Raw genomic sequence first — 16,342 nt, 5'->3', positions numbered from 1 at the left:
GGTGCTAGTGGAGCCCAGAAATCACGCCATGTGGGTGGAAAAATAGAAAATGTTTAGAAACGATATCTAAAAATGAGTTCTCCTTCCACGTGGCTTACATGCATTAACAAGAAGTATAAACAGAAACAGCGAACTTGCAATATTAATAAGTTCCCAGACAAGTAATACAGCTCTTGCCCTATAATTAAATTGGTGTTTGGTAGGCCGGGAATTATGTCATTTTTCTAAAATAAAGTAAACTGTAATTGTTACAGTTTTTGTGTATACGTGCAGGCTTGACACGTTTTTGCATATGCCACTATAGCGAAACTACATTTCCCACAACTCCTTTAACCAACACATGGTAAACGTACTAAAGAGGTGTGGTTTACAATAGGTGGCGGGAGATGGAAACATTTTGGCTGTTATGGAAATACAGGAAATCAGTTCTAACAAACTTATGTTAAAGGTGACTGCCTTGCGAACTATTTTTAAATAGCTTTTTCCCTGCACCGCTGTGGGCTATTGGAATGCATTTATTGTACAGACATTAGAAAACGACGTTTTTTTCCCTACGAGTTATGGAATATTTTATGCACGATATTGTAAGGCTGCTAACGACAATAACAAGCTTCGTAGCTCTGCCGATGTATGGATGAACTGCTAATGTTGCCAAAAGGTGGACACAGTCGAAAGCCAGCAAGCTAGAACGCTGCGTATCAACGTATTTATGTAGTTATATATATATATATATATATGCATGTTTTTAAGAAACAGCTATGGCTCCTGTGAAAATAAAGGACATCGTTTCATTCACTTCTCAGGTAGGTCCCATAGCCCGTTATTCTAACTTGTTATAGCCGGTGTCATGCTGCATGCCTTGACTTTCCTGCGCTAGTATCTCGTGCCCTTGCGTGCATGAAACTACATTACATTACATTCATTTGGCAGACGCTTTTATCCAAAGCGACGTACAAGAAGTGCATTTTCATGATCAACTAAAAGCATCCAAATTGGACCTCTGAGCTAGCAAGCTGGCTTGCTCACGGGGTTGAATTTATTGAACAGACAGTCTTCCCTTCTTGCTCTAAATACAGTCTAACAGCTTGCCGTTGCTGTGCAACGTTTTGGCATTTGTTCCAGGACCAGAAGAACTGCGTGGAGAATCTGTGCGCGAGCGGGCAGTGCGCGAGACCGTGGCTGTGCAGCCCACGGGATCGTAGCGGCGTTCTGAAGGCAGAGCTGCAGATGGAGCGCGCCACGGCCATCAGCTACGTTGACGTGGGCGAGTGGACTCATTCATAAAGTTAAAATGAGCTTTTGCACCACATTGCAGATGTCCCGCGAATTTCCCAGAAGGGGGGCGTTGATCTGCTGAAACGATATGAATGCGTGTAGTTTCGCTGGCTATGCAACCAAATAACACACTGATGTTTTTTTTGGGTTCAGGTAACTGTGGGTCCGCCTTTATACAAATAGATGTAGGACGCTCCTCGTGGCCTCTGGAACGACCCTACGTCACACTGTTGCCCACAGCAACCCTGATGGGTCCGGCCGATTCCAAACAGGAAAAGGGGCGAACCGGCGTTCGAATGTTCAAGAGAGGTGAGCTGCTTTTAAAATTGAATAAATGTAGAAACCTTGCGCATCTCATTTGCCAGTTCAGACACTTGGACCACCAAGCACTGCATGAAAATGAACACCTTTAGATACAATGATTACATCCACAGAGATATGCAACTTATGATTTATTGATTAATGAAAAATAATGGCCAAAGGGTTCTCTGATTTTCCTTTAAACTTGATGTGCAAGAATAAAATAAATACATTTATTTATATGTTTCGGATTTGATATGTATTCCTCAACTTTAAATCTTGTATGTATTTTAGTTCACAAGCTTTTGAAAATAGCCTCTAATACTGCAGTGACGTCAATCGACTACGTTTGCGATTCAGCAAATGCAAACGTTTATACAGAATCCTTGTTGTCTGTAAGCAGTTTTTTTGGACATGCATCTCTCCTCCAGAGGACTTCCTGCCTGCAGGGGTGGACGAGCTCTGGGACCGGGTTCGAGTGACCTGCAGTCAGCCCTTCAACAGGCGCACTCAGTTCGGCCTCTCCTTCCTGCGCATCCGCAGCCTGGAGGAGGAGGGCGGGGCTACTAAGGAGGGGCGTGGCCAGGGATCACAAGGCCAGGTATGTTTGCAATAGGCAATGTCATTGCTGTTAAAACCACAACTAGTGTTGGGTTAGAGATAGGGGCATTCTATCTGTAACCCAACATTTGTCACGGTTTAGGGACTACAATTTAACGGTAAAATTTGCGAATTATCATGATTATTTATTTATTAATTTATTTAGTTGGCTCACGACTGTCTCTTCCAACACAGCGAACACCAGAACAACAGACGTCGAGAGTGAGAGAGTGGCTGTCCAGCCCCGCGGTTCAAAGGACGTTCTTTGGACGGGGAACAGGGTGAGCCACTTGTGCGCTTCGCTGCCCCCTGCTGTTCTGGAGGTTCACCTCTGAAATAGTCATGTGATCTGTACACACGTCAGTTTACTCTCCCTTTCCTCGCTTAGAAAAGATGCCATGAAAAGATCTTGCATTTCTCAGGGAAGGGTCTCCAGGGGTCGACCAGACAGGCGGGACCTCGGGGGGCAGCGGGCGGGACAGGGCGGGGCTTAGCCGGGCGGCTCGCATGGTCATCACCGCAGCCCAGTCTGGAAGGCGGAGCTTACTGCCTGCCCTCCCTAGCCCCGCCTCCCCTCCTAGCCCCGCCTCCCCCTCCAGCGTCCAGAGACGCACCACAGCAGTCTGTTGTGACAGAACACAAGACACCTGTACAGGTAATTACTCGGGAAATTAATTGAAATCCAATTAATGTAAATATCCTCAGCAAAAATTCTTGCCATTTGTCGGCTGCTGAATTGACTGAGTTGAAATGGTGCTGATACTATTCCAGCTCTGCTTTTCCCCAAACGTATATTTCCCCGTTACTATTTAATCCATGTACTGTGCATGCAGAAACAAAAATAGATGAATTAATAAAAGATACTTTCCATAATTTATTTTTTAGAGGAAAAGACCAGCACGAGAACTTCCACCAGCGTTCACCATAAAAAGGCTGGCAGGCAGGTGAAGAGGAAGCCGAACTCTAGAAAGAGGTGCTGCTTTATACCCTCACCCCCGCTGAAGCTGCTCCTCTTCCTCACTTCTTCACCTCCCTCTGTAACACAGAGCTCAGATCAGGGACAGAATGCCTCCTCCACTGTCTGTTTGCCTTACCCCTCCCACTCAGAGGTGTGTCATCGATGACATCACACAGAGAAGACATTCTGATTGGTTGGTTGCAGCAGGGGAGATATGAGCCTAGGCTACAGTGTTGGGATGAACCTTGAGGTGTGCAAACAGTGTCTGCTGTGTTGGTGGTGTGTTGACATGTCTTAGACCAAGACAATACCTGCACACTGCTAGACCTGAGTGATTCAGGATGTGTCTTCTTAATGAATTTATGCCATTATGTGCATTGAGCCATCAGGTGTTCAAATTCTGCCTTGTCTTTTGCCAGGCCACAGGCCCACACCGCCCCCTGCAGGAAGAAACCCAAAACTGCACCCTGTGAGCAGTCTCTCGGCATCAGTCTTCCCTGCTCAACAGCGCCCCCTGGGGGCTCGGAGGCCCCTGAAACCTTCTGCCCCTTATGTGGAGGTGAGAAATGTGGGCGTGTGTACTCATGCTCAAACTCTACTGGTAAGTCTGTCCAACTGTTACACTGGACAGGGAGCTTTAGCTTACTACCGTGGTGTACGATTATGGTTGTTATTTTATTAATTTTATGTAAACATGATGCTGCTCTCTCCTGTACTCTCTCAGGATACTTCAGTCCAGAATATTTGCCCCAGCACGCTTCCTTCTGCCAGGGGGAGGAGCCAGACCTGGGGATGAGCTTCACGCCCCCCAATAGCCCCGCCCACACCGATGGCCCCGCCCCCCGCACAGAGCAGGACATGGTGCCCTGCCCCCTGTGCTCCTTCAGGTTCCCCACCTCTCAGATCCAGCTGCATGCCAGCAGCTGTGGGGATCCCCTGGAGCCTGAATGGGCCTGGGTGGACTGACCCCTGACCCATGACCCCTGACCCATGACCTTTCACAACTCTCCTGCACTCTCATAAAAACGCACAAATGTTTGTCACTGGGGTGTTACCCTATGTAGGCCTACATAAGAATGTACCCTTAGCCAGCAGTAATATTGCCTTGCTACTCGGTGAAGTGTCTTTGTGACAGTTCTCTGTAAAAAAGCGATATACAAATAAAATTTAAGTGTATTGAATCAAGACATAAATTGGGAAATGTGTTCCTTCGAGAATAAAAATGTTCCTCCACTGTACCTTTATTTCTGAGGGTGTGTTTGTGTGAGAGCGCTGTACCGAGCCTGAGGAGGATGAGCTCCCACTGCTGAGTCCGGTTCCTCCCATGGTTTCTTGCCTTCCTCCTCCTCCTCCTCCTCCTCCTCCTCCTCTTCTTCCTGTTTGGCGGATATTAGAGCGCAGCGCGTCTCCTGGGAAAGATCGCTGTGGGAACCGGCTGCATGACCGGCAGCGTTTTTCCATTTCTGCAGCTGAGCTGCCCAGACAGACACGCACCTGTACTACAGACACGCACCTGTACTACAAACACACACCTGTACTACAGACACACACCTGTAATACAAACACACTTACACCTGTACTACAGACACACACCTGTACTACAAACACACTTACACCTGTACTACAGACACACACCTGTACTACAAACACACTTACACCTGTAATACAAACACACTTACACCTGTATTACCAACACACTTACACCTGTAATACAAACACACTTACACCTGTACTACAAACACACTTACACCTGTACAACCAACACACTTACACCTGTACCACCAACACACTTACACCTGTACAACCAACACACTTACACCTGTACCACCAACACACTTACACCTGTACAACCAACACACTTACACCTGTAAAACCAACATACTTACACCTGTACCACCAACACACTCACACCTGTACCACCAACACACTTACACCTGTACTACCAACACACTTTATACCTGTACAACCAACACACTTACACCTGTACAACCAACACACTTACACCTGTAAAACCAACAAACTTACACCTGTAATACCAATGACAAAATTCACAGCATTTTTTACCCCTTTCACTGTATAGTACATTCTCATGTTTGCGTCTAAGGCAATATTTACATTGTTCAGCAGAAGCTGTTTAACGTTTCTGCGCTTTCAAGGAAAGGGCGTTAAGGTCACACTGGAGGGTTATGTAACCCTGCCGGTCCCGGTGATGGAAGAACGGAGAGAGTGACACAGAAACCACACCCTTAATGACACTAACCAGGGGACCCGGGGGGGGGGGGGAAGTGAAATAGTTGCATCTTAATTGGTTTATCCCCACGAGGGGAGGTGTCTTGCAGTGTCTGTTCATGGGTAATAATTCTACAGTCAACCAGAAAACCCCCCAGAGCACCGACAAGCTAAGAACAAACACTTCTACCCCTGTCTTCTCCCGCTGACCTACCCCTCACTGCGGATCCAGACTCAGGTCCGGTTCTGTCTGGTCCTTTAAACGCCCCCCGCCCCGCTCCCCACCCTCACCTCGCTAACCCCCGAAATGGATCCGGAGCGGTCCTGGACCCTTTGAGTTTCTGATGGAAATGTGAGGTTCACTGATATTTCGCGGCGAGAACTGTTGAACCCGGGGAGCGAAACCGTGTTTGCCGATCGTCATGGAGAACCTTACGGTAAGGACTCTCTCTGAACGTACGCATGCAGCGGTCTGTTCTTTCGTTAGAAGGTCTTCGGTGCGATTACCTTCATGTTCTAAGATGTTCTGTTCGATGAAATAAGGCGCCGTTAAAAAGGCAAGCTCAAATTATTGAAATATCAACATCAGAACAATATTTAGTGGAAAAAATGTGATTCTTTCCAATGGTGTATGGTTAAGAGTCAATATTGTTGGTAGTGAAATATAAAGCATGAGAGATCAAAGAAAAAGCTTCGCTTCTCTCACTTAAAATGAGGCTAGTTTAGAAAAGAAGCTCAAAGGCGCTCTCATGATGTGTTTTTATTAGTACAATATAAATTAATCATAGAAACACACACTTCTTTTTGGCTTTTGAATTATTTGTCTAGCATGTTTGTATAAACGTTTTTGGTGTTGTACGTGGAGCCCAGGAATAATAGCTCACGCCTTAGCATCAGCTCATGGGGATCCTTTTCAAATAAAATGAAATCAGCAAATGTGAATCTTTCTGACTTTGTACCTTACTGTACAATAATCCCATTTTTCCTCAAGGGCACATTTTCAGGTGGGTGGAAGGAGAAGGAGCACACGTTTATCCACCGAAGAGCACGGTGGATTATATTTAATTCAGTTTTAACTGTTATGTAACCGCACTGCATTAAATTAGTCCATTTCGTATTTAAAGTCTTCATGTATTTAAAAAACATTTACATATTTTAGCTGATCTTAGCTGCTCTCTGAATTAAATAATAATGACAATACTGAAAATGAATAAAACAATATAATAGTAATAATTGTAATTATTGATGAGAGATTGTCGACAAGATGCTAAGAAAAATAACAAATAAGATTGATACTCTATTATTATTATTATTATTGTTGTTATTATTATTATTATTATTGTTGTTGTTGTTGTTATTATTATTATTATTATTAGTATTATTGTTGTTATTATTATTATTCGTATTGTTGTTGTTGTTGTTGTTGTTGTTGTTGTTATTATTATTACTATTAGTATTATTATTATTATCGTTATTGTCGTTATTGTCATGGCGATAACAGGCAGGATGACAGGCCGAGCCTCTCTCTCCACAGCCGGACCAATGGCGGGAGATCGTCAACAAGAAGATGCGCTTCCCGCCGGAGCTGATCGCGGCGATCCAGGAGGGCAGCGCGGCGCAGGTGAGCGGCCTCCTGAAGACGGGCGACGGCATCATCCGCCAGCTGGACGACTCCGAGGACCGGCAGTGGCGGGAGGCCCTGAACCTGGCCATCCGCCTGGGCAGCGAGGACACCATGGACGCCCTGCTGCGGGGCGTCAAGTTCGACTTCCGGCAGATCCACGAGGCGCTGCTGGTCGCCGTGGACACCAACCAGCCGCGCGTGGTGAAGCGGCTGCTGGACCGGCTGGACCAGGAGAAGGGCGTGGGCAACAACAAGGTGGACGTGCGCTCCTTCTCGCTAGCCATCTTCGACCACTCCATCGACGACTCGCAGTTCGCGCCCGGCGTGACCCCGCTGACCCTGGCCTGCCAGAAGGACCTGTACGAGATCGTCACCATGCTGTCCCAGAAGGGCCACGTGATCCCGCGCCCCCACCGCATCTCCTGCACCTGCCTGGAGTGCCGCAACGGGCGCCAGTACGACCTGCTCAAGTTCTCGCTGTCCCGCATCAACACCTACCGCGGCATCGCCAGCCGCGCCTACCTGTCCATCACCTCCGAGGACGCCATGCTGTCCGCCTTCCGACTCAGCCGCGAGCTGCGCAAGCTCTCCAAGAAGGAGCCCGAGTTCAAGGTGAGGCCTAACCTTTACCTTTACCTGAACATTAGCCTAATCTAGTCTAACCTAGCCCCAATCCTTACCTAACCTTCACCCAGCCTGACTGTAATCTATCCTTAACCCTAACCTTTACCTTAACCTAATCTAATCTAACCTAGCCCTAACCCTGACCTAACCTTCACCCAGCCTGTAATCTGTCCTTAACCCTAACCTTTACCTTAACCTAATATAATCTAACCTAGCCCTAACCCTGACCTAATTTTAACCCGGCCTAACTAATCTATCCCTAACCCAAATCCTAACCTTATTTAATCTCAATCTAACCCTATGCCTGACCTTAACCCAATCTGATCTTAATATAATCTTAACCTTAAGATAACCTTCATTTAACTATAACCTAATCTTGACCTTAAACTAATACGAATCTAACCCTAACTTTAAGATAACTGTACTTTAACCTCAATTTAACCCTAACTTTAAGCTAGCCTTACTTTAACCCTAACCTAACCCTGACCTTATGGTAAACCTAATCTAACCCCAATAACAGCCGCAGTACCTGGCCCTGGAGGAGCTGTGCCAGGAGTTCGCAGTGGAGCTGCTGGGAATGTGCCGGAACCAGAGCGAGGTCACCACCATCCTCAACAACTGCGGCGAGGACAGCGAGGACGAGCTGGACGAGCAGGCCTTCGAGGAGGGCATCCCAAACCTGTCCCGGCTCCGCCTGGCCGTCAACCACAACCAGAAACAGGTAAAGTACCTCCAACTGCCTGCCCGTCAACTACAACCAGAAACAGGTAAAGTACCTCTAACTGCCTGGCAGTCCACTACAACCAGAAACAGGTGAAGTGCCTCTAACTGCCTGGCTGTCAACTACAACCAGAAACAGGTAAAGTGCCTCTAACTGCCTGGCTGTCAACTACAACCAGAAACAGGTAAAGTACCTCTAACCACCTTGCCCTGAAGTACAACCAGAAATAGGTCAGGTATCTCCAACTGTCTTGCCCTCAATACGACCAGAAACAGGTAATGTATCTCCAAGGCATCTGTGTGGCCACCAGAGAGGTAACAGGGTTTTTGCTTTCGGCTTTCAATAAATGAAATGTTTTTTGAATGCGTAAAACGGAAAGTTATATCTGAACCCCTTTTTAAAAAGGATTTTTACAACAATGGGGAACAATTCAGTACGACAGGGTGTGACTGTTGTTTAGGGAACTCCTGCAGTTTTGATGAATTTGTTGTTTCCGGGGGTCGGTGTGTGAGAACACAGTGAATTATCGCTGTGACATTCAGAAGATCAGGTTTCATAGTACGTTGCCAGTCCGGGATAAACTAGGGGTGCTGTTGGGGACCCAAAGCAAAGCGATACATCAGCACTGAGACCCGCTGCCCCAGAGCACCCTGACACTCGACACCCCGGGGGTGGGGGCGGATGTGACCGTGCTAATTTCGGCGCCTCTCTCCCCCTCCCCCTCCCCCTCCCCCCCACCCCAGTTTGTGGCCCACCCCATTTGCCAGCAGGTCCTGTCCTCCATCTGGTGCGGGAGCCTGACGGGATGGAGGGGCAGCAGAACGGCCTGGAAGCTGCTGGTGTCCTTCGTCATCTTCCTCACCATGCCCATCCTCTGCCTCGTCTACTGGATCGCGCCCAAGTCCAAGGTTCGAGAGCTTTTCGGGCCCACTGTCCTTTTTTAATGACCCCGTTACAGTCAGGTTGCGTTGATTAATAATGAAAAAATCTATTTAAAATGGACAAATGCATTAATTAACATTACCCAATGCATAAACATGAACCCATGAATCAATATGAATCCATTAACATGAACTATACAGGTAATTAAAATGTGCAAATCCACTAACACGCATGAATGCATTTATTCACATGAATGAATTGAGATGAACTAATGAATTACTGAACAGGAACAAATATACTGAGTAATGAGAAAAATCACTAACTAGTGTATTAATGATAATTATGTGCATTAACTAAGCCATTCAAAAACTGTATATAATTAGGATAATAATCAGTAATATATTTGTTATTCGTAATGCTTCAGTTTATGAATTTGTCGTGTTATTTTTTCCCTACATAATATTTGAGGGGTAACTCGCTAATGTTATGCTATGCTATGCTATGTTATATTATGCTAAGCTATGCTATGTCGTTATGCTATGTTATGTAATGCTAAGCTATGTTATGCTATGCTGTTATTATGCTATGCTATGTAATGCTAAGCTATGTTTTGCTATGCTGTTATTATGCTATGCTATGTTATGCTAAGCTATGTTATGTTATGTTATGTTATGTTAACAGCGGGTTAGTTTTTTTTTTAGAGTAAGGTGGGTTTTGATCCTTTTCCGGTACTCCACAGCTGGGCAAGACCCTGAAGATCCCTGTGATAAAGTTCCTCCTCCACTCGGCCTCCTACCTGTGGTTCCTCATCACCCTGCTGGGCGAGTCCATCACCATGGAGATGTACCGGACCGAGTTTGCCTCGCGCCAGCAGAACATCCTGCACAGCTCCTTCCACATGGTGTGGGTGGTGGGTGAGTGTGCGCATGCGCGCGTTTCCGTCGCCGCGGGAGACCGTGAACAGAACTTCCGGAACTTACTCTAGCGGCTCACGACTCGCTTTAACGTGTGAATACAGTTTCTGTGTGACGCACTCTAGTAATCCCTCATATTAACCTTTAACCTTTAACCTTTAATGTCAGTGTGTATGTCTGGTGACCCATCTATACGCCTGTACCACTGCACCACTACCACTGTAATACTACTGTAGTGCTATACTACTACCGCTGTACTACTGCAACTCCATCCTACTGCAGAGTAAGGAGGTGTGTTCTCCACAGGGTTTTTCTGGTTCGAGTGTAAGGAGGTGTGGATCGAGGGCCTGCGCAGTTACTTCCTGGACTGGTGGAACTGCTTGGACGTGATGGTGCTGAGCATGTACCTGGCCTCCTTCGCCCTGCGCGTCCTCATCGTCGTCAAGGGCCACATCCTGTGCCAGGGGCCCGACTCTGCCGAGGAGTGCAGCTACTTCACCCAGACCGGTGAGAGAGAAGTTTCCGGAAACGGGCCAGCCGTCACGCGGCACAACTGTTCGCTGCGTAACTGTGATATACCCCCACCTGATCGATCATCTCCTCGTGTGCCTGCGCTGCTCTGACCCCTTGCATAGTTCACCTGGCTCCTGGTCTTCTCTGTGCTCCCATAGTTCACCTGGCTGCTGGTCTTCTCTGCGCTCGCGTAGTTCACCTGGCTGCTGGTCTTCTCTGTGCTCGCGTAGTTCACCTGGCTGCTGGTCTTCTCTGCGCTCGCGTAGTTCACCTGGCTGCTGGTCTTCTCTGCGCTCCCGTAGTTCACCTGGCTGCTGGTCTTCTCTGCGCTCGCGTAGTTCACCTGGCTGCTGGTCTTCTCTGTGCTCGCGTAGTTCACCTGGCTGCTGGTCTTCTCTGTGCTCGCGTAGTTCACCTGGCTGCTGGTCTTCTCTGTGCTCGCGTAGTTCACCTGGCTGCTGGTCTTCTCTGCGCTCCCATAGTTCACCTGGCTGCTGGTCTTCTCTGTGCTCGCGTAGTTCACCTGGCTGCTGGTCTTCTCTGTGCTCGCGTAGTTCACCTGGCTGCTGGTCTTCTCTGAGCTCGCGTAGTTCACCTGGCTGCTGGTCTTCTCTGCGCTCGCGTAGTTCACCTGGCTGCTGGTCTTCTCTGTGCTCGCGTAGTTCACCTGGCTGCTGGTCTTCTCTGCGCTCCCATAGTTCACCTGGCTGCTGGTCTTCTCTGCGCTCGCGTAGTTCACCTGGCTGCTGGTCTTCTCTGTGCTTGGAATGGAATGCTGTGCATGTTGTGTGTGGTTTTAGTGTAATGTCCTTGTTTTGTGTGTTGTAATATCCAAGTGTTTGATGTACTGTAATGTCTGTTGTTTGTGTTGTAATATGCATTTTACCTGTTGCAATGTCTATTATGTATATGACGTAATATGTTTTTATGTGTTCTAGTGTTTATTTTTTATATGTTCTGATATGTGTTTTTATGTGTTGTGATATCTGTGTCTAGATGTACTGTGCCGTTTGCATTGTTTTGAGGAAAAACAAAGTTGATGTAATTTGATCTGCTCTCTACTGCCCCCTGCAGTTCGTGAGGACTGGCGGCAGGAGGACCCGCAGATGGTCGCGGAGGTACTGTTCGCAGTGACCAGCATGCTCAGCTTCACGCGGCTGGCTTACATCCTGCCAGCACAGGAGTCCCTGGGGACCCTGCAGATCTCCATCGGGAAAATGATCGATGACATGATGAGGTAAGAGAGAGGGGTCCCCCAAACCTGGCCCATGAGCCACAGGGTCCCCCAAATCTGGGCCAGGAGAGCCAAAGGGTCCCGCCAAACTAGCTCCGGGCAGCCACTGGGTTTGCTGGTTTGGGTTGTAATTCAGCACTTAATTGATCAATTAAAGCAGTCGATTGCACAGGTAACTCACCCCACCGGGTTTCTTGCTGGTTTTAATGAGACATCAAAAACCAGCAGATTGTGAGGTTTGGGGAGCCCTGATTCAAGGCCACACATTCAGTGACCTGTGACCCAATGGCTTGGGGTACACACTTGTTGTCACCTTTGGAGGTGGGTGTGGATCTGGGATATTAGTTTGTTATGTTGTGCACTGGATGTAATAAATATAAATACACCTGTTTAGTAGAAACCAGAAGTATTTGGAGGTGCGCCATCTCAGTGGGGAATGAAGGATCTTTGGTTCTCCTCCAGGTTCATGTTCATCCTGATGATCATCGGAACTGCCTTCCTGTGCGGGATCAACAACATCTATGTGCCTTACGTCATTTCCCCTCACCTGGGACAGTAAGGCGATGTCATTTCCTGTGTCATTTACAGGCCAAGAGATTGGGCCAGGGTCAGGGGTCAATTCAGGGACAAAATGGGAAAATCCCTGTAATGTTGAGGATTTCATTGTGCCTTATTCCTATTAATTAATTGACTGTAAATTAATTCTCAGAATTGATTGAATTGAAATGGTCATTCAAGGTGTTTAAGTCAACTCTGCAGAGTTGAAACTGCTTTCAGAACTAAAACAGATTATCAATAGTTGGTTTCATGTGCAATTATTATTGCTTAATTTTGATAATGTACATTACTTTCTAGCTGAAAACATTTTAATTATGGGAACATTAGTCGGTGAAAATTCAGAGAAGCAAATATTCATCGCTGGCTGGGCCTTCCTCCGATATTCTGGCTGATGAGGCTGATGCTTTACTGTTCGTATTTCCTCTCGCAAGGTTCAACGAGACGTTCCAGTTCCTGTTCTGGACCATGTTCGGGGTGGCCAACCAGGAATACGTGGACATGCCCGAATTTGCGGTGGCGGAGTTCGTCGGGCGGGTGCTGTACGGGATCTTCACCCTGGTCATCGTCATCGTGCTCCTCAACATGCTCATCGCCATGATCACCAACTCCTTCCAGAAGATCGAGGTGAGCCCGACACTGGCGTGCTTCCCTGTGTGGGCCAGGCAGAGCGAGAGACATAACAGAAACTCGGAAGATGTTCCAAGAACACTGGGAAACGATCAGCTGCATTGCCACCTGGTTGTGAAATGACATTCCGGTGAGAACAGAGGTGTTCTGTGGCCTTTTCCCCATCCCACTGAACCTCAATAACCGCTCTACCACCACCAAACCTCAGTATCTATTATTATCACACAGGAACTGTATAACCACTCTACCACCACCAAACCTCAGTATCTATTATTATCACACAGGAACTGTATAACCCCTCTACCACCACCAAACCTCAGTATCTATTATTATCACACAGGAACTGTATAACCACTCTACCACCACCAGGCCTCAGTACGTCATTATTATCACACTGGAACTCTGTAACCCCTCTACCACCGCCAGGCCTCAGTACCTGTCCTTATTCCATCCCCAGGATGACGCAGACGTGGAGTGGAAGTTCGCCCGCTCTAAACTCTACCTGAGCTACTTCAGAGAGGGGCTCACCATGCCTGTGCCCTTCAACATCATCCCCTCCCCCAAAGCCTTCTTCTACCTCATCAGGTAGGGCAGTGTGTGTGTGTGTGTGTGTGTGTGTGCACGTGTGCCCATGTGTGTAACTGACTAAGCTCACAGCTCTGTTCTTCTCTAAGGGGCATTCTGCGTAGAATCTGCTGCTGCTGCAGCTGTGACAACAGCAAGGACTACCCCCCCATCCCGTCCATGGTAAGTAACCCCCCCAAACCCTAACCCCCCATCATGAGTACCCCCCAAACCCTAATCCCTGTCACATCAACCACAAAGGGTCAGCAATAACAAAAATTCCACTTATCTTGTGATCTTAGATTGTGTAAAGTAATATGTTAAAAAACGTGATATCTATATTATATGAAAACATACAAAGAGTATATTTAGACTACATCCAAACACATACCATATATGAAATTCATATTTCTGCAACTGAAGATACGACATGATGCATTATGTCTGCGAAGTACAATCAACATTGTTTTGAACAGGATATAATGGATTCCTTATTTAGGCTGCTGGTAAAATTCAGTTGTAAGGATAGCAACTCAGCCATGGTCATCCTCCGCTCTCTCTCCCCCTCCCTTCCCCTCTCCCTTTCCTCTCCCCTCCCCTTCCCCCGTCCCCCCCCAGTCGAGCGGGGGCCCAGGGGACGGCCGGGGGCCGGGTGAGGAGCGCGTGCCGTACAGGCAGCAGGTCATTCGGGCGCTGGTGCAGCGCTACATCGAGTCCGCGCGCCGCGAGATGGAGGAGACCAAGCGCAAAGGTGGGCCCAGAGCACCATGGCCGTCTAAACACATCCACCAATACGGGCCAATGTGGGCTAATACGGGCCAATGTGGGCCAATGTGGGTCAATGTGGGTCAATGTGTGCCAATGTGGGTCAATGTGGGCTAATGTGGGCCAATATGAGCTAATATGGCCCAATGTGGGATAATGTGGGCTAATGTGGGCCAATATGAGCTAATATGGGGCAATGTGGGCTAATGTGGGTCATCTCTGGCCAATACACAACGAACACAATCCACGCTCTGTGAGTTACACTGAACGTGGACTTCCGCAGAACTAAATATTACACAGCCTAATTAAATAAACATGGTGTTATGCATTAGTTCATTTTTATTTTAGGAACGCCTTGGTTTGTCTCAGTTGCATACGTTACGTTACGCGCACTTTTCCATGATTTTCTAGATCACTGTGCCGTGGTCTTCAATGTTGTTTTTGGTCACCGCGGTAACTGTTTATTCTCACCCTCAGACGTGGGCAATCGGATCACGGCGCTGAGTAAAGTGGTCGGCCGGCTGCACTCGGAGATGAAGGACATCCACCTGAACCTGGGCAACCGGCCGCTCCAGGGGAGCCCGGAAACCCAGGGATCCTCCATACTGGGGAAGTACATCCTGGGAGCAAAGAACAACTTCCGCGGTTTCGACAGCGGACCGGCGCTGGAGAGCAGCCACGTACCGCTGCAGGTCACCGTCAACGACAGCGCCGGCGAGGGGGAGACCAGGGAGCGGGCAGAGGAGGAGAAGGAGAGGGCGGAGGAGAGGAAGAGGACGGAGGAAGAAGCGAGGGCGGAGGAGGAGAGGAGGATGGAGGAAGGGAGAGCGGGGTTGGAGAAGGTGGAGGAGGAAGGAGAGGTGAAGGAGGGGAAAGAGAACGGGGTGAGCGCAGCAGAGAGGAGCGAAGAGAGAGAGGTGGAGACTGAAAAGATGGAGCAAGAGAAAGTGGAGAATACTGATGGTGCAGAGGTGGAGGAAAAGATTGATGGTGTAAAGGTAGAGGAGGAAACGACTAATAATGAGAAAGTGGAGGAGACAAAGGCAGATGGAGTGAAGGTGGAGGAGAAGGTTCCGGAAGATGACACCCCATCTTCAACCAACAGCAGCGGCTCCCAGGACACTGGCTTCGGCTCCCAGGAGTCCATCGTGGGAGCCGTCAAGAACCGCAAACCCAAAAAATTCTTCTGAAGATCAGCCGTCTTCCTCCAGCCGAGTTACCCCATCCCGTGCTAACACCCAACCCCCACCCCCCAAAAAAAAATATACACAGGATTAAGCAAGTTTATAATCATCTCCTGTTTAAAGAAAAATCATAGCAGTCTTAAATAGTGCTGTGGGTGTGGATCAGGAATCACTTTACTTATTACATAAATGGAACCATACAATTTTGAGGACTTGAATAGATACTTCAACTGTCATATTGTCGCATAAATTGGCTAATCTACCTTGATAGCTCTTAGTATAGCGCTGGTGCAATGACTGCATTAAACGCTCGGATCAATCACGTCTGCTTGTCTTGGGTGTCTCTGATGTTTCAAGTCCTCGCGAAAGGTCCCGGTTTCGGTGATAAAATTGGCCTCCCCACCTTGCAGTGAACAAACCTGTGCCCACATGACATTTTAGAAGGGGCAAGAAGGGAAGGAACTCCAAACAGATAACAGACGAGACAGCGAACACTAGCTCGTGTGTATGTGAGAGAAAGCTGTTCTCACGGGTTCCCACTGCACACTGCAGGTATACACGTATGCTTTCGTGTGATTGTACTTGTGAGTGTTTTAGTTAATGGTGTGATCGGGGGGGCCAGTTTCACAGAGCAGGATTACTGAGCTAGCGGGATAGTTGTAAAACCCGGAACAGCTCTTTTTGCTTCAGCGCACGTTCCAGATTTTGGGGGGTTCTGGGTTTTACTCAGCGCAGTTATCCAGCTGAGGAATCCTGCTTCATGCAACAGG

At 47.8% G+C, this 16,342-nt stretch overlaps 2 protein-coding genes across 2 annotated transcripts; both read left to right on the top strand.

The window, feature by feature from the left end:
- Nucleotides 1-427: 427 nt before the first annotated feature.
- Nucleotides 428-4,328, top strand: zgc:110224 (uncharacterized protein LOC550335 homolog). The gene is made up of 10 exons (XM_035434141.1): nt 428-448; nt 751-803; nt 1,123-1,264; nt 1,429-1,584; nt 2,007-2,176; nt 2,371-2,456; nt 2,598-2,830; nt 3,061-3,148; nt 3,553-3,692; nt 3,858-4,328. The coding sequence occupies exons 2-10, from the start codon at nt 759-761 to the stop codon at nt 4,097-4,099; spliced, it is 1,302 nt and encodes a 433-aa protein (XP_035290032.1). The 5' UTR covers nt 428-448; nt 751-758; the 3' UTR covers nt 4,100-4,328.
- A 1,199-nt stretch (nt 4,329-5,527) lies between these two features.
- On the top strand, nt 5,528-15,578 carry trpc2b (transient receptor potential cation channel subfamily C member 2b). The gene is made up of 13 exons (XM_035435086.1): nt 5,528-5,799; nt 6,897-7,598; nt 8,131-8,331; nt 9,075-9,239; nt 9,953-10,127; nt 10,434-10,634; nt 11,715-11,877; nt 12,337-12,429; nt 12,864-13,056; nt 13,517-13,644; nt 13,734-13,806; nt 14,242-14,374; nt 14,866-15,578. Exons 1-13 carry the CDS (start codon nt 5,785-5,787, stop codon nt 15,576-15,578), a joined length of 2,955 nt encoding a protein of 984 aa, XP_035290977.1. The 5' UTR covers nt 5,528-5,784.
- The last annotated feature ends 764 nt before the right edge of the window (nt 15,579-16,342 follow it).

This window comes from Anguilla anguilla, chromosome 9, assembly GCF_013347855.1.
Source record: "Anguilla anguilla isolate fAngAng1 chromosome 9, fAngAng1.pri, whole genome shotgun sequence".
NCBI classification, from domain to species: Eukaryota; Metazoa; Chordata; class Actinopteri; order Anguilliformes; family Anguillidae; genus Anguilla; species Anguilla anguilla.
This window is presented reverse-complemented; position numbering and strand designations above follow the sequence as displayed.